The sequence below is a fragment of the Hydractinia symbiolongicarpus genome, chromosome 7 (assembly GCF_029227915.1).
Source record: "Hydractinia symbiolongicarpus strain clone_291-10 chromosome 7, HSymV2.1, whole genome shotgun sequence".
Taxonomy (NCBI): domain Eukaryota; kingdom Metazoa; phylum Cnidaria; class Hydrozoa; order Anthoathecata; family Hydractiniidae; genus Hydractinia; species Hydractinia symbiolongicarpus.
Genome location: NC_079881.1, coordinates 15,610,500 through 15,637,739, shown reverse-complemented (window position 1 = coordinate 15,637,739; position 27,240 = coordinate 15,610,500). Strand labels below are relative to the sequence as shown.

Sequence of the window (27,240 nt, the reverse complement as noted above, 5' to 3'; positions counted from 1 at the left end):
AATAAAATCAAGTGGTAACATCTCACAAAAAAAACAAAGCGCACCCTCAGATAAGCGCATCAAAGTCTTACTATCACCGCTGATAAACGCATCAAAGTCTTACTATGACTGCTGATAAGCGCATCAAAGTCTTACTATCGCCGCTGATAAACGTATCAAAGTCTTACTATCACCGCTGATAAACGCATCAAAGTCTTACTATCACCGCTGATAAACGCATCAAAGTCTTACTATCACCGCTGATAAACGCATCAAAGTCTTACTATCACCGCTGATAAACGCATCAAAGTCTTACTACCACCGCTGATAAGCGCTACGCTTGATTACGCATTTTACGATATTTGAACTGACGTTTTGATTGTTATTGTGCAAACGAGTGAAATGGATTGTCTTACGTGCGAAAGCTGTACAAATAAAGTAACTTTTATTTTTGTCTCGTTCAGCCTTTCACTGTTTTGAATGGTACAACATTCCTATTTACTGCTTATGAAAAAAACCAACGTCGGTAAAACACTCTTTTATAGTTACAGTAATGTCGTCAGACGTCACGTCGGTTATCATAATTTGATCGATTAACGGTCTTTTCCAACATTCGCAGTTCGAATCTAATTGCTTTTTCTTCGGCATTGAGGTGGTTTTCTTCAGTCGAGAGGTGTTACTAACATGGTCTTTCAGTGTATTATCAATAGTTTTTTTCTGAGTGTTGGTAACACAGCTCTCCTTCTCTTTGTTTTCTAAAGTTTCATTAATGGTCAAGCAACTTTTATCAGGGCTTTGACCTTCTTCTAGCTCTTCTTTTATGTCGCTTAAGGTGTTTGTTAATTCTTCTTCACCAGAGCATACAGATATATCGCCATCTTCTTCCTCAACATCTTGTTCAAAACTTACGTCTTCCTAAATACAGACGGCAGGGCAGGTAATTTTTGATAAACATAAAAGAAACAGTAAGAAAATAAATTAAACAAAAAAAACGCAGTATGTTTTCTGGAGATTATGGCACAAGTCAAATTGGAAGAGCAATTTAAAAGTTCTTTTTTCTCTATCACTTTCTGAAAAAAATTTTCTTGCAGTACCAAAGAAATGAGTTCCAAGCTCTCTTTCTCAATGTTATAATTCACATAATTTTTCGTTGTCTCCGGAAAAAAAATGAGTACATTCGTGCATTCATAACGCGAAGCCAGCTCTGATGCGTTCACACATAAGTTATTGGCATAGTTTTTATTCCCCTGAACTAACTTCCCAGAAACTTTTTTATTTGCATTGACTGGCTAAGTTTCGTTTACTGCCAGATCAGGTTTTGTTCGAAAATCGACAAAAAACTTGAAGACAAGACAGGTGAGAATATACTCTATTTATATTTGTTGTTGACATATATTTTGTTAACGAGTGAATTGTTTTTGTATTTTTTGATTAGTAACTAGCTAGGTAGTGTTTGTGAACCATATCCACTAGCCTACTTAGCTCTGCTGTAGCTTTAGGCTAGCAAGCTAGATGTTGCTGACTTTTTGAGTTAATCAGCTCTAGCTGGCTATAATGTAAAAGTAAATGCAAAAAAAAACAAAAACAATCAGTGCTTGGCCTGCAAACACAGAACACATGCAGAGCGTTTGGTTGGTTGAACCCACTGATGACAGAGAAAAACTAACTAAGCGAACACTGCTAATTAGACGTACCACTCCTAATTAGCATAATAATCTAGCCTAAATTAGATGACGAATGCTTAATTATTCGAATCACCTACAGAAAATCGCTTGTGAAAAAGAACCAATCTCTCCCTTGCCTTTTCTAAATTGTGTACATAGCTACTACAGAGCCTACTTTAAGGGCAGAAATTTTCGCGATTTTGGCCCCTTTTCGTTAAAATTTCTGCGCAGTAAGAAATTTAACCTGAAATTCGCGAAAGTTATTTTCGCGAAAAATCAACTTTTTCCAAAATTCGAGAAAGTTTTTCCAAGTTTTAAAGGCCAAAAACTCCTAAATAACGAGGGCTCCGAGGACAAGGGTAGAAATAATAGAATCACAACGAAAAAAATAATCAGCCCGAAAAATGGCTCTAAAACTCTAACTCTAAAAATGGCTCCAAAGCACCACTCAATGTGAGGAAATCAGCTAAAAATCGAAAAACGGAAGGGTTTGAATATCTTCGTATCAGAAATTTCAAATTTCAAGACAAAAAACGAAGAGAAGAGGGAGGCAATAATTTGGTGAATTTTTTCTATATAATATTTGATTGTTATCCTATATCAAGAATTATTCGATAACAATACAATTTTTTTGCTGGACTCTCTTCTTCTTTTGTTGCTCAAAAACATTTCACGAATATCTCTACTCCCATGTCCACAATCTTGATCCGAAGTTGACTTTTTCTTTCTCTTGTTCTTCTTCGACGGTGTGGCGGGCATGCTAGATGACGGAGCAAGTGTCATCTTCTACAGGTTCTACATATACATATATAATTCTAAGTAGCCTGTTGTCAGTCTTGTTTGAAGCATTGTTAATCGCACATTTATCATGACATCACACTTGATTTCAAGTACACCTTGAATTAAAGGAGAGCGGAGGTAATGATTTGATGTCAGCTTGCATGGCATTGTGAAACATCGATCCAAAAAGTACTTTGTCACTCTTGTTATTTCTTTTGGCAAGTGTCTGTGTCTCCATTTTTATCAACTGTTTTTGTAACAAACCTGTTAAAAATATTATCTGGTTCGTAGACACAATCAAGTTGTTCATTCTCCTGTGGTCTAGTATTGCTACTTCTGGTTCTGGTAGAGCTACACGTTATATGTGGAATAGTGGTTTGTATATTTTTTGGAGTCATGTTACACAACTCTATCATGAAGACCTAGAAAGTGGCTTAAAGTTAGTTCACAAGTTGACAAATGATCATGTCCAACTGACACCTTTCTCTGTAATGAAAGTTCGTCTTGCCGCTCAAGTCCTTAGTGAAACTGTTGGTAGTGTTTTGAATCAATTCGGTCCACCTGAAGCAGCTGGTACAGGACAATTTGGTCTTATGATGGACAAATTTTTTGATTGTTCGAACGTAAAGAACACTGTTGAACATGAGTTGAAAAGAAAGCCATTTTTAAAGCCTTATGAGTCTGTTGATGATGTACGTTTTGCATGGTTGGATGATTTCCTTTCCTATTTTACATTATGGAAAGAATCTATTAAAGAGCGTGACGGAAACTTTACAAAAAATGCAAAATCAAATATGTTTATTTCTTGGCAGACACACGAAGGACTAAAAATTACAGTCAATTCAAGCAAAGAAGTTGTTAAATTCCTTTTAGAACATGGTGTACCATATATTCTTTCAGAAAGATTTTGCCAGGATGACTTAGAAAACTATTTTGGTAGACAACGTGCAATTGGATCTCGTCGTGACAATCCTTCTGTAAGAGATGTTGGGTATAATGATAATATCAAAGCAGTAAATTTAACATCATTGATGACACTCCATTACCGAAAAGAAAGAAGACTCAGTAAACCCAAAAGTTCCGGACATGAACTTAAACTGTCACAACGGCTATTTTTATAGCCACAAATTTAAAAAAACATTATTTTTTGGTTTCTCTTATTCTGAAAGACTAGAGATTGGCTTTTGTTGATGGTTCACTCTAGAAATGCCAATTTCATTTTTATTATGGAATTAGGGAGATTAAACCATAATACTACTCAAGGGTAAGTTTGTTTGTTTTTACAATTTTTTTCAACAAAGTTTAGTGTTGGTAGAATTTAATAATATTTACTATTTGAAGCTGCAAAAAATTACTATATAGCAGCAGCTATTTTTACTTGGTAAGCTAAGCCGAATAATGATTTTTATTAAGTGTGTGGCTATAAAAATAGCCGTTATGGCAGTTTTTAAAGTTCATGCCTGGAACTAAGTCAATCAGTGTCCCATGTCTGTGCTGCTGCTTGATTTCTTTATTTCAGTTCTCAGTGATCTCTTTTTTGCAGCCTTCTTAGCAGTTTCGTGTTTTTCACGTATATCTCTTGCATATGAAACACTCTGAACTCTTGTATACAACGTGAGCATATGTTCCAGAAGGTTTATACTGACTTCTTTGCTGACTTTTGGATCAACAGTATAACAAACACTATTACAGTTTGACAAAATAGAACAGTTTTTCAACATATCTTCAACAAGATCATGACATTTCAAAGTTGTGCTGAAATGTGAAGTTTTCGATCAAAATATTTTTTCACATTCTCGAAAAACATCTTCAATTTGTTTATTCACTCTTCACAATTCACCTCTGTCCCGTATACTAATGTCTGCGAATTGTCAGAGTCAACTTTTCACGCCTGTAAAATTAAAATAGCCTGCTTGTTGTAATCAGTACACTTCTTTGAGAAACGGAATTTTGTGTGAAGCTTTTGTACAATAAATCCAGCTATATATTGCAAACTTTTCAGCTCATTTTCAGTAATCGCCAAAACAGTATCAGGAAGAGACGCCATAACTTTATCGGTTCCCGAGAGATGAATTAAAATGTGATTAGCAGCTTCAGTTAATAAAATGTTGATTTAAGTCACATCTTTCAACTTTAAGGGTAGAAGATTATCCCCTAGTAAGCCATAAAAATAAGAATAAAAATCCTCAGCATCACCATGAAAACTTTCAATCGGGGCTTTATTTTGTTCCAAAGTTCAACAGCTTCATCAGTTGAATATTTAAATTTATCCTCTGAAAACATACATCTTGCTGATTCAGGTGAACATCTGTCACCAAAACATATCTCACCACTTTTTTTCATCATTAATTTTAATGTTAATGGATGTAGCTTCTTTAGAATTTTTTCTTCCTTTGACAATTTTGGTACGGACAGAAAAGGGCTAGCATCTGGCATTTCTGACAAGGCGTGCATAAAATTGCAATGTCTAGTTGGACACCTTGTGATTTACAAACTTTATCGCAATTTTTGGCAATGGTAAACCTCATCTTGCAGATTTCAACTTCTGTTACAACAGCATCTAATTCTGTGTTAAAATCCACATTATCTTCCAAAAAACCACTATCAATTAACTTAAATAAATCATCAAGATCATCTCCAGCCAAGTAATTCTCTCCTATTTGAGCCGCCGGAGGGTCGTCCGACACAACTTAAGGATAGTTTGCGCAAACAATGTCGGTGGTCGTTGCCTCTAGACTATCTTTTTTTCTTATGACTATGATCTGAAGTACAATATTTTGTTTAATAGATTTGAACAACGTTGATCTAGTTATTCTTTTTACTTTAAGAAATTAACCCATCCTTCTTCGTTTATTTTTTGCATAGAAACATTAAATTGATTTGCTATGTTTTGTTTATGAAACTCTTTTGTTTGATTAATATTTGATACATGTTGATGTATTTTCAGCTACTGTATATTATTTACTAGTCGGTGGCCGTTAAAAAAATTCACGGGTTCGCTTGTTCTTTTTATACCGCATTGCGTGCGTCTTGCTACTTGCAGTACCATTTTGCGTGACAGACAGACAGACAGACGTATACGGGTAATTTAATATAGATTCATATAATTGTTACTTTAACTATTCTTCCCCTCTGTCAATAGTGCTTACTTGGGTTTTTTTAAACTCTATCGAAAAAGATGGAGAAAGGTTCCTTCAAAGTGTACAACAGCTCTATGGAATGAAATGAAAAATGATTTAAACTCGTCAGAGAAGACGAAACTTAAGACTTAAGACCTTAGGTGTTGGGGTGACCGAGAAGTCGCCGTAATGCCCTACTACTGCTTCTAAAATAGTTGAAAACGAAACAAAAAAATATTTTAACATGTTTTTCTCAAAATAGCTATTTTGTGCTCCTGCCCAATATAACTTTTTGATGTCCGTTTTACATAAAATTTCCAGGAAATCTCCATCATTCAGTCTAAGGTTTGCTAGTGTGCATACTTCACAGTTTCAAGAGTCGCGAGATCTCGTACTGAAATTCTGACGCAATGAGTTTGGAGTCCATAAAATGAGCTAGTTACACCTATTCTACTTTTGTTTTGTTTTTACGTCCTCAGGATCCTCACATATATTTTTTAAGACGCAACTTCAATGCCAGGGCTTCTAGAAAAATGTGGAATCAGCTTGTTATAATATTTTTTGAATGCTACGGTACCGACAAATTTTATCATTTATCATTAGACGATAAATTTGTGTTTTTACTTTTTTAGCGCGTTGGCACTGTTAGGCCACGTCACTGGCCGAATAGTGTCATCAATTTATAATGACTTTTACTTTAAACTTTCGTTTGAATTTTGAAACTTTGACTTTGACATTCACTTTAGATTTTAATTCTTCTTTGCGAAATTTAGGCGTTGGCACTCCTCGGCCACCATAAACGTCCACCATAATGGTACGATGGAGTCGCAAACAAAACAAGACGTATGATATACGTAAACAACCTAGCAAATAAAGTTTACAAAAAGCTGTCTATCAAATTGTGATTTCTGTTACGAAGTTAGACACGACAAATTTTGCTCTTCAGGATAGGCAATAATATTTGTTACACACTACGCAGTTTTTTTTAAAATTGATTTGTGAGATCTTCTTGAACGGAAAATTCCTCGAAAAGTCAGTCTGGAGTAAACTGATTGACAGGAAGAAGAAAGACCACAAGCTCCACCTGAAATTTTCAAAATTCAGTAATTCAGTAACAAAAGAAAAAGCAAAATAAAGAAAAATAATATTCGATCTTAATTGTTCAAAAAAGGAAATAGCTGTAGTTAAAAAAATATATTACCAGAACTGTCACAAACAGCAAACTTCGTTAAAAAGAATCCTGTGAATAGCGTGGAGAAAAATAACAAGGAAGGAATCGGAAAAAATTCTCGAAGTGTTTCCGAAATCATATTTCACTATGTTGGCGTGTCATTAGCGTAGCGAAAAAAATTTCGTTCCCGTCATTATTTATATATGGTGGAGCATCTTCGTTTTTCTCTTACGTATTTTTGTGGAAATTTTATTTTTCGCAGACTACTTTCCAGGCATTTGGAGAGACCTTAACTTTACCAGTTAGTTAAATAAATCTTTTCAACACTTATCTTTTTAAAAAATACACAAGCTATTAAAAATGCACAACTATGAAACATCGAAAATGCGACCCAATTCTACAATTTCTGCTAACAAAAATACTGCCTATCATTCATTGTTGAAAGTCGCGCGATTGAAACGTTTATGGTCTTAAATGGCATTTAGTTGACAAAAAATTTAACATTTTGATGTCACCATCATGCTCGGCATACTTTTTCTGTTAACTTTGTCAAATTTTGTCGAAAATAAAGTAGTTTTAATTTTCAGGCCAGTTTTGGCCTAAAATGACATTTAGGTCACAAAAATTATGATGCCACTATTATGTTCAGCATAATTTTTTTGTTAACTGTGCCAAATTTTGTCGAAAACAAGTGCGAATTTTGGCCTGAAACGTCATTTAGATGACTTTCAAGTACTTAGAGAGTTTAGGTATGAAGTTTAAATCTGTGATGTTGCAATTGACCATTTGGTTAGTTAGTTACGAGTTGGAAACACATCCTCGCAGGGAAGATAGTAAAAAGAAAAAAAAAAGTAAAAATAGTTACCAAGATGAGATTCGAACACACGACTACTCCCGTGTCTGTGCTCAGAGAGGAAAAAATTTCCATTTTTGTAGGACTCATTTGCGTTTTAATACAAGCTCACGAGCTTGTAATAGTGTCATAGAAAAGTAACAAAGAATTAAAAAAAAAAAAAAAAAAAAAAAAAAAAAACGAGAAACATTTTGCAATTTTCAAGCAATAGAAACGAGGCTGACTAATTTAAGGGCGAAAAATTTGCGAATGAGCCGTGTTAAAAAATAAAGTTTTGCGAATCAATGCTCTTTGGAAACTTCGCGAAGATTGAACTTTAAAATTTATGCTTTTCTTTTAGCGGGCTTGAGCATCTTCACGTTATGTTTAGTGATTAATAGAAAATATCCATGCAATATAAATCAACAGAACGATACTAAACTTAATTTGTTTTTCATGAACATTGATCTTCGCGAACTCATAGAAAACGAATTTTCGCGTTGGTCTAGAATTATTATTAGTGTTTACACAAATAAACACTGCTGCTCGACAGAGCGCTCCTTTCCTCAATTCAAATTAGAATTTTTTTAATGTCAAAAAAACATTTCAATGTGTTTTCGATTCATTTCTAATACGTGTACCCTTTAAAAGTGGGCATCCGTTTAATCAGTGCAATACTTTTTACCTTTTTAAAGTTATAAAAAAATGCATCCTTCTTCCCCCTTTTGAGACTTATTCAGTTTTTTGGTGACCCAGTCAATGTTAAAAATCGTTGAAGCCCAAGTTATTCTTGGCTAGCTAGTACAAAATTTAATTCAAAATTCGCTGTATCTAAATTTTAGTTGCACATTTAACTGTACACATTTTTCCGTAAGTGTCGAACTGTCATAATGTTTTGTTTACATGGATTTATTCGACAGCGAGTTTCGAATTCCGCATGAAATGGTTGTGTTTTTAGACAGAACTGTTTCAAATTTATATTATATTATTATAAGAACACTTAAATCAAAATTCTTATTTTTTATTTTTATCAAACTTACACGGTTAACAAATACAATAATAACCTATTACCCCGTGCTGTACCGAAAATATCGCCCTCAGTCATTGCACCGACCTTGCACGCTCTTTCGGCACTTAGACCTCGGACAATATGGTAATCGGTTATTATTGTATTAGGATAGCCTCGCCAGTTCCTAATGACACTGTTATCAATGAGGGACCTGCAAATTGGGGTTACCTAGTGCATTTAAAGCTCCCATTTGAGTTGCGGAAGGCGTGAAAGCACAACAGCCACTCAACTAAACAACCGCGCAAGGTAACAAACCTATTCCTATGCTCAACGTTAGGTAAAAAAATTGATATACACTTAGGTATTACTAGTTTAAACCCTAGAACTTCTGCTCTGGAGGCGAACGCTCTACCAAAAAGCCACCAATCAATTTATGATGATGTAATGTGATGTAAATCTTTTCAATGATGCAATTGGTTTTTGACAAGATCAAGAGGTTTTGGGTGCAAATTTTAGGGAGAAAATCTGATAATGTATAAAGAACGCCATATTTGAAGATTTTCTCAAAATTTTAGGTGGAAACGAAGAGTTACCAATAATCAAGCGTTTCCTTTTTTAATATCAGATGTTGTATAATGCTGTTTATTTCAGATTGCAGAAATTATCTTAATTCATCATTTTAGTTATATTTTTAAGAGGGAGTCCAAATTTTAGGTTATTTAGTAAATTTTAGGAGCATCTCAATTTTTTAGATTTTAAGGAGATTTAGGGTTTAGGCTACCTCTTGTACCCATTTTTCACTGAATGTTATTGCCGCACCTGTAGTAATTGTATATTGCAACATCAAATATATAAATAGTACATACCTCAATTTTTGCTTTTTTATTCCACTTTCCAAATCCCCCCCCTCTTTTTCTTTTGCGTCCACGAAAAGGATGGCTGAAAAAAAAGAATGAACAGGAATAAAGAATTTTTTATTAAACAAAATTCAAAATTACAGTTATAGACACGTCTCACCTTCGTGGAAAACAATTTTTCGTAGATCATACTTTTTATCCATAAAAAATTGTGGGTCCCAATTTCGACGGATGAAATTTATGGTAAATTCAATCCCTGAAGCATATGGCCATCCTTCAGCATGAAAACATTTATGCGACATCATCCTTAGGTGCTTATATGTTATAACATGAGGTTCAAGAAATAGTCTGGTTTGTGAGGTTAAAAAATTAAGGCTGTCAAGTCATGGTTTGATACAAGTAAAAAACAAAACAGGATGAGACAGTGATGGGGACATACTGAAAAATAAAATAAATCGTTTCGAAGGCACCCATTGTAAAATTAATAATAAGACCATACCTTATTTTAAAAGACTGCAACAATCTTTCATCAAGTATATTTTCAACTGGTTCCCAAGTGTTAAATCTAAAGTTATAAAAAAGTAAGTCTATCTATCTATCTATCTATCTATTTTAAGTCAAAACTAATGGTCGCAGATCCCAATTGACGATATTTCATATGTATTTAACTTTGTGAATGACAGGCCTATGGTTTATTTGCTAATATTTTAATTTTTTAGGGGGTGGGATTTATTGTTTGTGGGTACCAAATAAACATAATGCCAATTTTAATTCCACTGCAGAGTTTTAGTTCAGTTCACTGTAAGAGGATACAACTGTTTTAAGAAGGGGTGTTTAAAAGAAGGGCGCGGTAGGTGAAAGTATTACAAAAAATTACTTGGTTCATAACAACATACATTCAAATAGTGGTAGTAAGAGGACTAAGGAGTTAGGATAAGGACAATTACTCAAAATAGATAAAAAAACATATAAAAACATGAAAAGAAATCTTTTATATTAACTACATAATTAAGTTATTCATTTTCAGTTCCAATCTATCTCAAAACCAACGAAATCACTAACAAATCATGTTGACTTAAATAATTATTAACACATGCACAAAAATCATAAAACCAATCGAAATTACAAATCTTACTTTGAAGAGTAACCCTGCCATTTGACTAAATATTCAGCCCTTCCCTGTAAAAAAAGAAAATAACGTTAATTCAATGATTATTATTAATATGTTGATCTATACAAGTGACTGTAGCACAAAGAGGCAACAGAAAAACAGTTTTTTGCTCTTAGGGATATTAGTTTATGTGTAGAAAATCCTAACACTATATAAATACCTACATAATACTTACAGAAATAACCTTGGTATCACGTTGTCACGTGATTTTCAAGCAAAAGGGTGGAATTTTTAGAAATTCAATCACAGGTTGATTAGCTTTCAAGTATTTAAGGTCAAGCGATTACATAAATCTTAAAAATAGGCAAAGCTTTGAATAATAACTTGGAAGAAACTGCTAACAACAGCCAAACTGTTTCAACAACGTTATATGGAATGGAACAGTTTGACCTAATCAGAAACTACTTGGACAAAAAATTTATTAACAGCAACAAGAATTCGAAACAGAGATTTACATTGAAAAACATGAAGGTTTCAGCATTTTGGCTATTTTTTTTTTTTTTTTTGCACCCTGTTCAGTTTATTCGGGCATGGGAGGGATTTATAGCGACTACTACTCGCTTAGTATAGTGGTCCCGGGGAGAAACTTTTCACCAATGCCCTCTACTATACAAGTCTTGATCAAATAGTTACCGAAGACTATTATTTCTTGGGTCCTTAGTTGTGCGATGCCAAGTGCTATTTGGTATTTATCAATGAATTCTGAAAATAAAACTCAACTCTTTATAATAAATTTTTTTGAAAATACAACATTTAATTGTTCACTATACTCTTTATGACCATTTTGTAGCACATTCAGTAGAAGTGTGCTATTTGCTCCTTGCTTTGTTAACACATCTGCTAACTGATGTTTGGTGGGAATCCACTTCAATTTAACTTCCTTTTGATTGATGCTCTGTCTGAGAGAAGCCATGTCACCTCTTAATCGCTTGTCTTCTAAAGCTTTGGTTAAATGTGCAGCTTCATACAAACATTTGTTATCTGTGTAGCACAAGATATTGTATTAGGTTGGTAAGCCAACAATAGAACGTGGCTTGTTTTTTCTATACTTAACGCATACTTTACAAGAGTGTGAGACATTATCGATCAATTTCATGATTTCACTCTGGTCTTCTAAAAAAGAATGCTTTAATGAGAGATTTTAATTTTTCAGCACTTGGATGACAGAACTGACGATGAAGTTTGACGATCTTGTTTCTTTTGGATTTTTCACTTGCACATAAAAAGGCAACTTGAGGAAGCATAAAGGTCATAATTCTTTTCATCTAAGGTATGCAACAGTGACCTGTGGTGGTAAATTTTAAAGGATGGCATTCTCCGAACATTTTAACAGTATCATTGCTAAAATCTAAAACTCCATTTGCTTTTCTCATCGATGTTTGACTCAAAAGCAAAGGTATTTCATTGGGAACAACTTCTGTTTCTAGATTAACTTCTTTTGAGCCAATGATTACAGGTAAGATTACTCTTTTTATGGAACAAACTGCTTCACTATCTTCAAATTTAATTCTTGTTCCACCTAGATACTCTTCTAGAAGTTTATCACTATCAATATTATCAATGAAACATTGGTAACAAGTGTTACGACAGACTGTTTTGGTACAACCACAGTCCAAAACTGCACATGACAAAGTTTCAACAACAAAGGATTGCATTTTACTTTCTTTAATTTTAGAAAAAAAAGTAACCTTTAAACGACTCTCCTCCTTTTTCACATCTTCAGACTCCTGATTCTCATAAGAATGGGGACAATTTATAGCCCAGTGATAAATGGACTGACAAATATTGCACTTGAAAGGATTTCCAAATTTATCAGGCGGATTCATTACTCTATTACTGAATCTGGTTTTCCTCAATCCATATCTTTGATTTAATGCTGTAGCCCTTCCTCTTTTAAACCTTGAACGCTGATATCCACCGCTTTTAGTAACGTAATTCTAATCTGTAGAATCTGCACTTGCCTGTAAAATAGGCTCTACCTTTAAATAGGCTCTACAGTATCACCAAATATTTTTTTTTAACTGTAATACCATTGGATCATCGTAATTCATTTATAGTTGCTCTAGCCAACTGTTGCTGCTCTGTAAGGTTAAATGTCAAAACTCCACCAGGAATTCCATATGGTGAACCTGGATTTTGTGACATAAACGTTCAAACTCTATAAGGTGATCATTCCTGCTCATTTCAGACAGTCGTTTAAATTTTTCATCCTTTCATCCTTCAAGTAAATTTTGTCCAATCCAATCCAGTCAGTAATAGCTTCTACCCGAGTTGTGGCACTGATTTGTTCAATTTCCAATTCTAATACTGCTTCTTTAGCTTTCCCTTTTAAACCTATGAACATAGCTGGCCCTTGTTTTTCCGCTTTTAGTTCTGTGAGAGCTTGCCATATTTGAACTTCTTTTTTCCATTTTTTGTAATTGGTCTCTGTATTTAATGATGGTGGGGGGACCCAACTTTTTGACATTTTGCTACGATACTTTTATGGCTCTGCTTTCATTTATATGTTTGTATTTGTAGTTTTATTTCCTGTTACTACAATGGGTATCTCTTAGTTTTATAGCTTTGTTCTCACATATTGTCTTGATGTTCTTGTAAAACAGGTTAGCAACACAGGAACACTAAACAATTGTTACCAGTTTACACTTTTTTAATAAGAACAAAAAAGAACATATGGATTCAGATGTCTAAAGCTTTAGAACATGTTAAGAACATAAGGGAACCCGAGGTCTAAAAATGTTGGACTTTATTATAGAGCTTAAAAAGTTATTTAACAAGTCCTTTTTAATTTTTTAAAAAGCTCTTTTTGTTCTCAAGATATTCACATTTAAAGAATTTTTAGATTTAATTATGTTGCATAAATTATGTCATATTTAAGTAATAGCAAATTTTGACATTTTCTGTCATCAGTAATTTTAGACCTGTTAAAGGATAATATGCATTCAAACTTTATCAATGCAGAAATAATATGAGGATGAATTGATTATCATAAAATTCTTTGCCAAAATAACACTTGTTGCTTGTCCCAGGTGTCTTAATGTTTTGCTGATGACACATTATTTTTAGGGAAAGTATTACGAACTAAAAGAAAAATTTCATGTTTATGTTCATTTAACGACATGACAGAACATCATTTAATGAAAGATATACAGGCCAATAGATTGTAATATTAAATTTCCAGACTTTACCCATACTGCTCTGTTTATCTTTGCTTAAGGTTACTGTAAAGGAAACAATTTTTTTTTAGGTTTTTTGCAAAAAATTCATGACATATAGAAAAAAAAATTCTCTTTCGAATGACATATTTTATATTCCATGAATATATTTGGAACATCCCTTTTCTCTTGAAAAAGCCTTTCCAGAGGTGTTATATCCTTCACACCTTCGACAAAATATGTGCAAAAAAGCTGAATAAATTATGCACAAAATGTTCCCGGATTTTTTTGTATAAATTACTGATTAGCGAATTATGACGATAGAAAGAAAAAAATATGCATTTTTTTAAATGATTATATATAATTACAAATAATTTCATAACAACGTTGTTACAAAAAAAAATACGGGAACCTTTTTAAATTTAATTTATGCTGAATATAATGGTGCAAAAACGAGAAGTCTGCGACCACGCGTTCCGAAAAAGAAGCCATTTTAAAACGTATGGTGAAAAAAAAAATGGTGTGTGTTTATTTCATTATATTTTCTTTTTGGAAATTTAACATCCCACGAAAATAACACCATCAAAAAAGTCTTTCATGAAGCATTCAAAAACAGAAAAAAAATAAATAAAAAAAATATAAAAGTATTGACAAAGGGTTTTTCTGAGACTACTCATAAAGTGATCTTTTTCCTTTACAGTAACCTTAACGAAATTGATTTATCAATTCTGAGAAATTAAAAGGAAAAACAGAATTGGACAGCAGAGACGCGCATTATACTCGCCCGTCATGATCAGAGGTCTGATCGGGGTGAAGCATTCTCTGTTGAGAATGAAATACGGATGTGCTATGATAAATATTCACCTATATGTATACACACCATCCAGATAAACAATCTGAGTTCATCACTAACATATTGCCACATGTAGTGTAGTGGGTTCGTCTGTGGCTCCCAGTTCTGGGGACTGCTGATCGAATCCCGCTCACTGCTTGGCAGTGTGTTAGTGATGAACAAAGTAGTTCTTCTTTAATATGACTTACACGCATTATACTCGCCCGTCATGATCAGAGGTCTGATCAGGGTGAAGCATTCTCTGTTGAGAATGAAATACAGATGTGCTATGATAAATATATTTACCTATATAAATTATGCGGATGTGTTAAGGTTGAAACGTTATTTCGTTTTCTTTGAAAGTTTTTACCTGTTTTTGTTACAAATCTGAGATTATAAAATACAGATGATTTTGCTCTTTAATAGAATTATGAAACGATAGAAAAGTTGTATTATTGTGAGCCAAACAAAAACAAATCTGGATATACAGTTCATGTCTTGTACATACTTAATTATCTTATATTCATACCTATTTAATCAGATCATGGAGATGTTATTGCAAACCAAGTTACAGATCCCGAGTTATTGGGTCATTGAAAAAAATTAAGAGGTCTGGAAGGAGCAAATGATTGTCAATTTGGCAAAAAATTTATGTTAAACAATTCACCTTTATAATGTCTGTGCATTGATAAAGTTTGAATGCATATCCCTTAACAGGTCTAAAATTACTGATGACTGAAAATGTTAGAATTTGCTATTACTTAAATATTACATAATTTTTATGCAACAAATTAAATTCTTTCAATGTGAATTTCTTGAGAACAAAAAGAGCTTTTTAAAAAATTAAATAACAACAACTTGTTAGTCAACTTCTTAAGCTGTATAAAATAAGTCCTACATCATTTTATACCTTGGGTTCCCTTTAAGGCTTTCTTAATACCAAAAAGTACTGAAATGCTTCTTTAAACCTTACAAGTAACAAAGATCATTTGGAGCTATACCTTCAAGTTGGGTGTTCTTATAAAAAGTGTATTAGCTGATGTCACAATAATTTCTGGATTATAGCAGGGTCAAAATAAGAAATCCCTTTATCAGTCATTATATATTTACAAATACAAGGCAGCATGGGGTCTTAGGTGGGGGCGCTGTAAGTCCTTGAAAGATGGGGGAAAGGGGCAAAGCCCTCCAAAATCGGTATTACTAAACTATGGAATTACCCAGACAGCCAGAATCAGCCAGCCAATTTTAAATGACATGCGCAACCGCGCCTCTTGACTCACTTTTTCGATGTCTATGCTGCAAAACTTAAATAAAGTGAGAGTGATGTACACCCAAAAGAATATTTCAAGGTTAAATATATATGTGGCGGGGAAATTAAAATAAAATTTTTAGTCAACCACGTATGTTGCACTGAACATTGTGTTTTCGATATTCATTATTTCCTTTGAAGAAAAAATTAACAGTTTTAAATTTTGTCCTTGCGAAAACTAATCCACGGAAAGCAAATAAATCTTCCACAGTAAGATTTTTTGCGAACATTATTTTCCCATGCAAAAAATAATTCCATTCATTTACTACAGAGAAATATATTTGATAGTAAAGAATTTTCTTTAGTCAAAAACATCAAGTGTGAGGATCGTATCATCACATCATGCTCTTTTTTAGGTATTTTTTTAGACTTGTACATAGTCAGTATAAATATTGAGTGTAAGTGATGTTCTGCCTCTCTAGTAAAACCAGCAGGATCTTAACAACTTCAATGCTTTAATTAAAAAATAATCTCTAAACCCGCCTTTCTAGTAAATCCGCCATGAAACGCTAATATACTGGTAATTTTGCCAGTCTAACTCCTAGTCTCCTCTGCCCTGCTCATCTGTCATGATGGTCGGTTGAATTAAGACTTAACACGTGTAACAAAATCATGGACTAATTTATTAATTTGGTACCGTCAGGGGCGCAATTTCATAAACAGTCTTGCCTTTAAATCCTTGGGCAAATAACAATGCTGGACTTTAAACAGATTTTGTAAAATAGGATAAAACGTAGCTATAATCGCATAGGGTTAAGAAAGAAATAGGATTTTTATTTAGATTTTTTTATTTACATGTAAAACAATATACAGTGTTGAAAAGCCATTGTTCACAACCACAAGATTGGTAAAACACACGCACAAAAAACTTCCACACTGGAGTGACCTTAATCATAATAGTAACATCAATAGTACTTAGTCTCAAGGTATGAAGCATGCCTTTTTTGGTTACCATTTATAGCTAGCTGCTTCTGTCTGAGTTTGAGTGGCCCTGTCTGAGTCTGGCTGATTCTGGGTGGTTCTGGCTGATTCTGGGTGGTTCAGGGTATAGTTCCATAGTTTATTAATACCGCCCCAAAATTGTTGCTATAATGTGATCTAAAAGAGCTTGAAATGTAAACACGTTGTGTTTTACATTTCTATGGTCTGTTGTTGAAACAACCAGACGTTATCTAAAACATTTTGTGTTCAGTGTGGAAAGATTTTAAAAATAAAAGAAAACACAGCAGATGAGGAAATAATTATAAGTCATACACTGGCCCTAGCAATCCACAGCAGTTTATAACGCTTATTAAAAAACAAAATGACAGTCATGTGTGGTGTGATTCATTGTTGAGTTCTACGTTCTTTAAATATTCAATTCAAGCTTTGAAGGTGGCGTCATGTACGTTAAAACTAAAGTATAATATCTTTACAGTAACAATAAAATTATTATCACTAATTAGATAGTCACCTGACCGAAATTGACAAAAAAATAGCCAGTCATATGCCAAATCTAGTTGGTCAAGACAAATGCCCAATCATTATTTCAATCTATGTATAGCCTTCAATAACAGTGTGTACATATCCTCAAAAAAAACTTTTAAAATGTTCTTATTTAATCATTATTATTATGATTATTATTTTTATATCTTTATTTATAGTTATTTTTACAAATGGTTCATAAAAATAACTAATACAAAACTATTGTAAAACTAAGTGAAAAAAAACAATGTCATGAAAGGTTCAACAAAATCATATCTTGCATGCTCAAACGATATCCTTCCAAGACCTTATGGAATGAGGAAAACTCTTTGGACTCATGCGCTCTGGCTGTGGTTGCTGAAAAAGATTGTTTCAGTTTTGTCCGTATTAATAGTAGTTTTGTTATTATTCAGCCAGAGGTCGAGTTGCGAAAGTTTTAACTCGACCAGGGAGACAAGTGTATCCAAGTTTTTATGGGACAAAATGATTATTGTATCATCTGCATACAGATGGTGGTAGTTTGAATTGATGACAGATTTTAAGTCATCAATATACTAATGAAAGAACAGGGGGCCCAACACAGATCCCTGCCACATCCCAAAAGCGTCATAATAAAGCAGATTTGATCTTGTTTCGTATACAAGAGCAGCTGCCTTTGGCCCGTTAAGTAAGACTCGAATGAGTCAAAGGCAGCATCTCTGATGCCAAAACACCATAGTTTTTTTTAACAAAATTTTATGATCAACAGTGTCAAAAGCTTTTTTAAGGTCAATGAGCACAGCACAAACAAAGTTTTGTTGGTCGAGCTCAGTAAGAATAAAATCAGAGATATTGACAACTGCAGTTTCTGTGGAGAAGAAAGCCGGACTGTCTGTCATTGAGGAAGTTGTGCTCAGAAATAAAATGAGACATTTGCTCATGCACTAATTTTTCAAAAAATTTAATAGGAATTGGTAAAATGGAGATAGTCCAATAATTAGTGAGGTCTGTTTTACCCTTTTAGTCTTCCAACATTCAGGTACATAACCAGTAAATAAGGATTTGTTGGAAAGACTTGATAAATGAATACTTAAAACTGACGAACCTGCTTTTAGCAGACGTGAACCAATTCCATCCAAGCCTGTAGCGTTATTAAGTTTTAGTGAACTAAATATTTTTTCAACACTTTTGGTCTCCATAGGAGCCCACCGAAAATCTGTCTGTTAACAGGTGGATTAACATTAGTAGTGTCAGAAGAAAATTTTGAGGCTAGTTTGGCACCAACACTGACAAAAAATGAATTGAATGTATTGGAAATTTCTTTAGGGTGAGAAATTTCTGTACCATCGTTTTATCGAGGTAGTATTGCCTGACTTATCAGGAACCAGTTTTTTTAGGGTTTTCCAAAGTTGTTTTGGCTGTTTTTGAAAGTCCTGCAAAACGTCATTATAGTACTCATTTTTGAGTTGATTTTTAAGACCTATTACCTGGTTCCTTTTTTGTTTGAAAGCTTGCCAGTCTATGATGGATTTTGTTTTTGATGCTTTCCGTTTTAAGAACTCTCTTTCTTTGATGGCTATTATTAATTCATCAGTGATCCATGCCTCAACACGGCCAGAAAATCTATGTGTTTTGAAAGAGGCATGTTTGTCAGCCACTGTTTTAACATTTTTATTCAGTTTCTCACATGCTTCATCAAGGTATAAATATGACCAGTCTAAATTCCTGAGGTCCTTCAGAAAACCCTCTTCACTGAAGTTCTTGTAGCTACAAACCTTGATATAGTTTTAGGTTCAAATTTTGCCCTTTTGAATATTCTGATCACATCACTGATGCCTAAATCCATGACACTAGTTTTAGAAATACAGAACTGTTAGAAAGAATCAAGTCAATAGGAGTGCTACTATTTTTGGTAACATGAGTTGGCTCCAAAAAAGTGGAGCATAATTCCTATATTTTGGAGAAAAGAGCATATTTTGAAAGCATGTTACAGTTAAAATCTCCCAAGATAAAAACTGCTTTTTCAGGGTCAGGGTCAGTCAGATAAGTTGCGTGACTAAGTGTAAATAGGATGAAAAATGTAAGCCAAGTGAATGATGTCGACGTTCTGGGGATTACAATACGGATGTTGGAAACAGAGCACGTTAAAAAATCTGTTTTTTTGTGCCGAAAAGCCACTGTTCACAGCCCTCTCCATTTCGCCTATGGCGATGTTAACGTCAAAGTTGTGACATTGCTACCATATAGACTGAGAGGGTTGCAAATTATAGCTTACAGATTTTGACTGAATCGTTTTAACTAATCAGTCACTTAGTCAGTCAAAAATCAAATAGCTATTACCCGCAACCCTCCCCATCTCAGGAGTTCTTTCTCAACTAATATTTGTGTTGTTCTACGAGGCAAGAATTGAACATCTGGATAAGTAAGGATCGTTTAAATGGAACTGCACTCATGTACATCCATAAGGAAATCATGCCTAACATAGATGCTGTTAGATCGATGTACAATGAGCAACCGAAGTCTAACCTTTTCATAACCCTATTTTTCCATGTAATTGGTTATTGTTTTTGTTATGTGTTTTATTGTCCTGTCCATGGCTGGTGTAATCATTTGATTCACCTAGTCATGTTGATAAAGCTTGATATTGGCAGAAACAGCAAGAGTTTGAAACAGAAAGAGTTTATAAATATTGAAATACATTCACAATTGTCTCATTTTATTGTAGTTAATCCCTATTAATCTCTGTTGTTGTTTTTGATTGGTAAACAGTTTAAGTTCTACATGTTTAAGAAACTTTTCTAGCTCAAATACGGAAAATTAAGAAACATTTCAGGCTAAAATTATTGAAACTTTAAGAAACTCCAGACTCAACCAAATGCTTAGGTTTCTTATAAAAAACGTGTAAGGCGGAGAGTTGTTTCTTATAAAAAATGTTCTTAGGAGATTTTCTAATAGCGTTTCTTTTCGTCAATTTTAAGGATAACTAGATGAATCGAAAGACAATTTTTGGCGATTTTTTTACCCGTAAAGCTTGAATTAGCAAAAGTTTTCCCACTTGGAGGGCTTACAACACCCAAGACCCCCCAGCTGGTAAAATCAATCCTTAGTCCAAATAGCACTAAGGTAAGAAGATAACAACATAATAATTATCACGGATTGTCTGTAACAGCGATGTATGGAACATTCCCTTTTAATTTTTATAGAATTTTGTGATCCATTTTTATCTAAGCAATCACAGTGTGCATGATAAAATAAATTGCAGCAATGGGGAGGAGATAGTTGCATGTGTCTTATTAATTGTATTTTTCATATTTTTAATGGTCACCTGTTGCTTGAAGGTAGCCAAGGTAAAAAAGAAAATTATCATCTATACATTTAATTTTACGTTTTTCAATATTTTTAACAGAAATTAATAATGAAGTCCTAGGCACTAGGTTGTGAAATACATGTCAATAATACCCGCCTTCTATACTGCTCTATTACCAGAAGCAAATCATTTCAATGTGCTTAATGTGATTGCAAAGATATAAATAGATTAGAATCACATTCAACACAAAAGAAAAAATTATCTCCAGAATTGTGTTTTACAAAGAATACGGTAAAAGTTTGCACTATTAGATTTTAGCAAGCATAATTTTAAACATATATAATAATAACATATATAATAATAATAATCACACCGAAGAAGGGTGGATAGAACAACTAATTAGGTTGGATTCGTCTAAACAAGAAAGAAGCTTACAACGCTGATAATATTTTTAATTTAAAAAACAACAAAAAAAAAATTATTTATATTTAAAGGCGTTATTCTGTCATAACATTAATTAAGTGTTATTATAATGTTTAAAGATGTTTCATGACAGTCGCGATGCGGATCCACGATAGATCGCGACTTTCACGATGCTAAAAAATTTTACTATTGCGACAGCATTGCGAATCTTGCGCAATGCGTACGATGCGCAGTCCACAATGTTAGGTGTTCTGATTCCAGTACTGTGGGTATTTCAAAAGGTGGCTATCCAAGTTTTCATTAACAAAAATCAAAACACCCCCACCTCATCTATTCCGGGCATTCCTATAGCAAAAATATAGCCATCAATTTATGGCGCCGTAGATTAGTGGTTATAGCTCTGGTACTCCGTGCGGGAGACCAGGGTTCGGTTCCTCTGGATGGCGATTCAACATGGGCAAGTGAATGTTACCATAGCCCTGGGTACACCCAAGCCATGTGAGGAAATTGGGAAAAAGGCTCACTGTGTGGGCCGTTGGATGTTGCCGGGAGTTGTCTAGTAGAGCGCAGGCCCTAATTGGGTTTGCGTTGCTTAAAATGAGCATTAAATACTGTAGGACTCAACATTTAAGCCATGACCCCTCCTATCTGTCTGTCTGTCTGTCTGTCTATTTTAACGTCATTGTCAGTGATGGTGTCATCAATTTTGGTTTCACAAATGGAGAATACATGGACATGTTCAAAAATATGAGGCAGTTTTTTGGCCAATTGTGAACATTTAGAGTGTATGTTACATAATTATCATTTTAAGTATCTTAGTCGCTATTGTAACAATTTGGTCATGTCTATCTCTTCAAGGAAGAGGAAAACTGTAACAATTAGAAATTCCCGTGAAAGTTGGGCAATCTGTCACAGAGAAATTAAGTGAAACATAATAAACAAAAAATGATAATAAAGTAACAAGATTTTCTTTTAAAAAAATGATACTAGTCTAATAAAGCCAAGAAAAATAATGGAAAAAGACCGGTTTTCGGAATAATGAAAGTTCCGGTTGTTACTATCATAAATACAACATTATTTGCTTCAAAAACAAAAAAATGATAATTTTGTAACACTTTGAAATAAAAAAAGTTACTTTTTTATTAACATTTATCCAAGAAAGCATAAATGTTGAATTTAATTAACTGCAAAAATAACTTTATATGAATTGTCATTTTTCAGAATCTTCAAGGGAAATCTTGTATACCAAAACAAAAATGTGATAATAAGGTAACAGAAATCATGCCTCATTAGAAATCTCCAAGATCTGTATATGTTACAAAATCATCATTAAAAGTAAAAGTAGATTGCTTTTATTAAGAAATATTTCTTCTAATGGATGCCTAACACACTGCAGTAGGGCACAGAAACAAAAAAATCATTTCTGAGTTCTTAAATGACACAGAAATGATAATTTTGTAACAACAATTTGAATATTGTGTCTTATATTACTGTCTTATATTACCACTTTTTGCTTTGAATAAAAAGGTTTTTTCAAAAACTAAATGACATTTAGGTGACAAAAATCAAAATTATAATGTCAACATTATGTTCAGCATACGTTTTTTGTTAACTGCACCAAATTTTGTCGAAAACAAATACCAATTTTGGCCCGAAACGTCATTTAGATGACTTCCAAGTAATTAGGGAGTTTGGGTACGAAGTTTAAATCTGTGACATTGCAATTGACCATTTGGGACAGTTAGCAGATGGAAACCAATACTATCCTCCTTTCAGAGGAGGATAGTATTTTTTCTCAAAAAATGCTGTAAAAGAAAAAAACGACAGCTTTAAAGAATTTCCTACGCCTTCAGGCACGGACATTCAATAAAAATTTATACAGAATACTACTATCAATATTATATAAACACAGTAAAAGTATCTTGACCTATTCATAATGACTAGTTTTACCTATTTACAAAATTTCACCTTATTTTGTTACATAAGTATCATTTGATGATAAAAAGATGTTTTTTCTGATTTTAGCAATGTTCACATTGCTGCCTCATACTGTTGAACATGTCCACATCAAGTTTGTTTGATGTAGCAGAAGTTTAAGATTTAGCAGTACGGCACTTTTCCCCGATCGGGGGTAATCACCCGATTGGGCGAGTCGGCGGCGGACACTAACTTTTTAATACCCCCATCAAGTGAGTGGCGCTTTGTACCTTGTAATCAGTGAATCGAGTGACTCTCCCCCAATCAATGTTACAACAAAGTTCACAATTTTGGCCTATTTTTCTACATTATAAATGGGTTCGCATGCTCAGAGTTTATTTTATATATGTGAAGCCATTACACCAATAACATGGTTTCTTATGTCTCTTACTCGGTTGCGCTATGGGGTATCAATCATTATTTCTTTCACAAATATATTTTTACATTAGTTTTTTGCTTTGGCTAGCCTAATTAATCTTATTTGTCCCGTAAGCTGTTTGTCACCTAGGCGTTTTGGTATATCCTGTAAGTATGCAGTAGCTGTCATCTGTACACGTAATAAAAGACTCAAATAAACTTATTATTCACAAGCTAGCTTCAGGACATCAAAATAATAAAATCTCTCCAGCATGTTAGCCAGAAACAAATAGTATTTTACCATGTTGTTGATCCAACGAAAATAAACATTAATAGCACCAGAACGGCATGGTGAATATGTTTTTAATTGGTGAATCGGCGCGAAATACGCATGTGACTTCATATAAACAAAATTGGCCCGCACTTTTGTCCAGCGGCTTGCCCTTTTACAGAACATTTTTTTTTCACAAAAAGTACTCACCCGATCCGGGTAAGTCTCAACTAATTTGGAAGTTGCGGACTCCCCTGATCGGGTGATTACCCCCGATCGGGGGAGACTCACCTGATCGGGGAAAAGTGCTGTACTGTTTAGCGTTGAGATGGGCCATTTTTAAGCCCTTCCCATTTCTGATTTCCTCAAAATCAAAGTTTTCATCAATAGTAATATTGATGTTGTCCAGATTTCGTCACCAAATGAATCCTCATTAGCAAAGGGCAAATTACGAGAAGGACAGGGACTGCAAACAAAAAATGTTTATCTTCAGGGGTCTTCATAAATTGTTGATATTTTTTATCAAAAATACTCTCACACTTTTCATGAGCCCATAATCCACACTTGTCACATAAAAGTGCTTTGTGTGTTTCTGCCACAGGTTTTAAGCATGAAGAACAGTGATATAACAGGACCTGGGTTGAAAATAGAAATATTTGTCAGGCACATACTTGGCTTAAGTTTAATGATAAAGTCATTAATTTTAATTGGAGAGTGAGCTGGTTTTTAGAAACCTTATTACAGGCAGCAAGTAAAGAGACAGAAAAGAAATTCCTATCTGGTAGACTCATTTCGTTGTTGTTGGATGAGCTATTTTTAAAAGAAGGTTTTGTATTGCTTGAAAATACAACAATCAGTTTTAGCGTAAATGTGGGGTTTCCCACCTGAGTAAAGTTGTTTTTAAGTCATAGGGAGATCATTGTACGGTTATGTGCTCTTCCAAAACTATGAAGGATCTGAGGCAAGCCCATATGATCCTTACGATGTTACTAAGAAGGAGCAGTAAGAACCCACAGCACAGCAAAGCTACCATGTTAGATAATAGATGGATAAAAAGTGTTGGGATAAAAACAATTTATTAATAAAAAACAAAAATTTAAAAACTAACAAAACAACAATTTAAAGAAAGTGTCTAAAGTTGGGCTTGCGTCCGCAGTTAGGTCAGAAGACTTATACATTGCTGATGACATGTGAAAATGAAACTTTCTCCTCAACTTTTGTAAACCAAAAATTATCAATCGATTTAGGACAGAGTACACAAAATTGTTTACTGAAAACATACATCCAATAAATGGCCGAGCATCAAACACCTATGTTCCGAACAACTATTTATTCTAGTTCATAAAATGCTTCAACATCAAGTTCCTGATATTTTTGATGAATGTGTCAAAGTGTTTCAACATGGAAAGAATACTCATGGAAATGGAAAGTGTTAAGGGGTCATCTACAAAATTCGTAGCAATTTGTATTAAAAAAATATGGATATGCTATACGAATTTTCTTTTGCCATACAATAATTGAATTCGTATGAAAGTTTTCTAAAATCATATAAAATTCGCATGAGTTATAACCACTAATCTACAGCGCCAAAAACCAATCCTTCGAAATTCGCACGAACAGCGTTTAGAGATTTGAACATTTGAAGTATTAAGAACGGCGTTTAGAAATTGTTAATGTTTATTTCAAAGCTAGCTGGATAGCGAAAAGTTAGATTTCTATGAAGAAACTATTGAATTTCCGCGCCCAAAGGCGTAGGAAATTCTTTAAAACCATCGTTTTTTTCTTTCGGAACATTTTTTGAGAAAGATTTCACGTTGCTCCGTCACAGATGTAAACTTCGTACCCAAGCTCCTTAACTACTGGGAAGTCTCGTATTGATGTTTCAGGCCAAAATTGGTATTTGTTTTCGACAAAATTTGGCACAGTTAACAAAAAAAGTATGCTGAACATAATGGTGACATAATAATTTTGATTTTTGTCACCTAAATGTCATTTTAGGCCAAAAATTGGTCCAAAAATTAAAACCACTTCATTTTTGGCTAAATCTGGCACAGTTAACAAATAAAGTATGCCGAAAATGATGATGGTACAAAAGTTTGATTTTTATTCTCCTAAATGTTATTTCAGGCCAAAATTTTATTTTCGACAAAAATTGACACAGTTAATAAAAAAAGTATGCTGAAAATGATGGTCACATCAAAATTTTGATTTTTTGTCAACTAATGCCATTTAAGACCATAAACGTTTTAATCGCAAGACTTTCAACCATGAATGATAGGCTGTATTTTTTGTTAGCAATTTCTTTTAAAATGTGAGTTTATTATGACACGTTTCGTTTTGTTTGCGTTTGTTGTAAGATATAATGTCACTGGTGTGCTTTATCTTCAGAGGTTCATGCACCAAACCCCTTCGAATGTTTGGCACAATAACAAAACGAATTAGCAGGTTTTCATCAAATATTTTGGTAGCGCGCGGAAATTCTTAGAGCCCCCAGGGCTTCTTGTATTGAAATTTATATTCGCAATTGGAAAATCTAAATAATTTGTATGAAAATTCGTATAAGTAAGAATATAATTCGTATCACAATTCGTATGAAAATCGTATAAAATTCGTATAAGATTTTTTAAAAATTGTATAATTAATTAACACTATACGAATTGTATACAATTTTTATACAAAATTATAAGCAATTAAATTTGGATACATTCGTATAAAATGTCATACGAAATTTGTAGATGACCCCTAAGGTAAAGACCACTCTTCACCAAATCCTAGCATCTTTTATCCTGCCACACAAATGTTAAAGCCAATGAGCTTTTACCGCTAAAAAGTAAACAATAAACGCTGGGATCCATCTATTATCTAACACAAAAAAACAACAAGGTTTACATGCAAAATCTCATTAACTATGTCGTAAAAAGGGGAATGAAAAATTTAGTTTACTGCTAGTTAGCTCACCTTTTTATAGCGCTTTTTAAGTATTTTTTCGGCTGCAAACACCTCGCCAGGTACAGTGGCTGAACTTGTTTCCATTTTTGCGAAGCGAAATTGTGGAGCACGTTTGCTACACGCGAGGCATACCAAGAGAATTATTGAGATTCTCAAAATGTTGATAGAAAAAAAATCATATGAAATCAGGCCAGGATAAAGAAATAAGACTAATATTTTTTCACGAAAAGGTAGATTATTTTTTTGTCTAATAGAACAAATTAGTTTGTGACGAGCAGCTCTAATAAAAGTTAGCTAAAAATGTCAATAAATTGGCTTTGTACCCCCTGCCCCCGTCTTTCGTACCCCCGTTATTTCCCGATTTTCCGTTTGCCGGGAGCGAAAGACTGGGAAGTACACTCAAGCAATCAGAAAACTTCGGAAGCCGAGAAGGGTCAACCCACAAATATATTTCAAATCCACAAATATATTTCAAATCAGTAACAGAATTTTTTTGAAATCCGAAAATATAATTCAAATTCAACAATATATTTCAAATCCAAAAATATATATCAAATCTGCATATATATATTATGGCGCGCCTGAGGGGACAAAATTAAAAAAATATTTTGTTATTTAAAAAAAGAATATTTTTG

The 27,240-nt window shown here is 33.6% G+C and overlaps 1 protein-coding gene across 1 annotated transcript; it reads right to left on the bottom strand.

Moving 5' to 3' along the window:
- Window positions 1–347: 347 nt before the first annotated feature.
- Window positions 348–26,749, bottom strand: LOC130649273 (chromobox protein homolog 2-like). The gene is made up of 5 exons (XM_057455526.1): window positions 26,615–26,749; window positions 10,547–10,590; window positions 9,911–9,976; window positions 9,421–9,493; window positions 348–894 (listed from the first exon to the last, which is right to left on the bottom strand). Exons 1-5 carry the CDS (start codon window positions 26,687–26,689, stop codon window positions 478–480), a joined length of 675 nt encoding a protein of 224 aa, XP_057311509.1. The 5' UTR covers window positions 26,690–26,749; the 3' UTR covers window positions 348–477.
- Between the last annotated feature and the right edge of the window lie 491 nt (window positions 26,750–27,240).

Coding starts and splice junctions, on each gene's coding strand:
- LOC130649273 (XM_057455526.1), bottom strand. CDS start 26,689: ATGGAAACAAGTTCAGCCACTGTACCTGGCGAGGTGTTTGCAGCCGAA. Junction 10,591..26,614: donor TTAAAAAGCGCTATAAAAAG/GTGAGCTAACTA, acceptor CTTTTTTTACAG/GGAAGGGCTGAATATTTAGT. Junction 9,977..10,546: donor TGGCAGGGTTACTCTTCAAA/GTAAGATTTGTA, acceptor TTATAACTTTAG/ATTTAACACTTGGGAACCAG.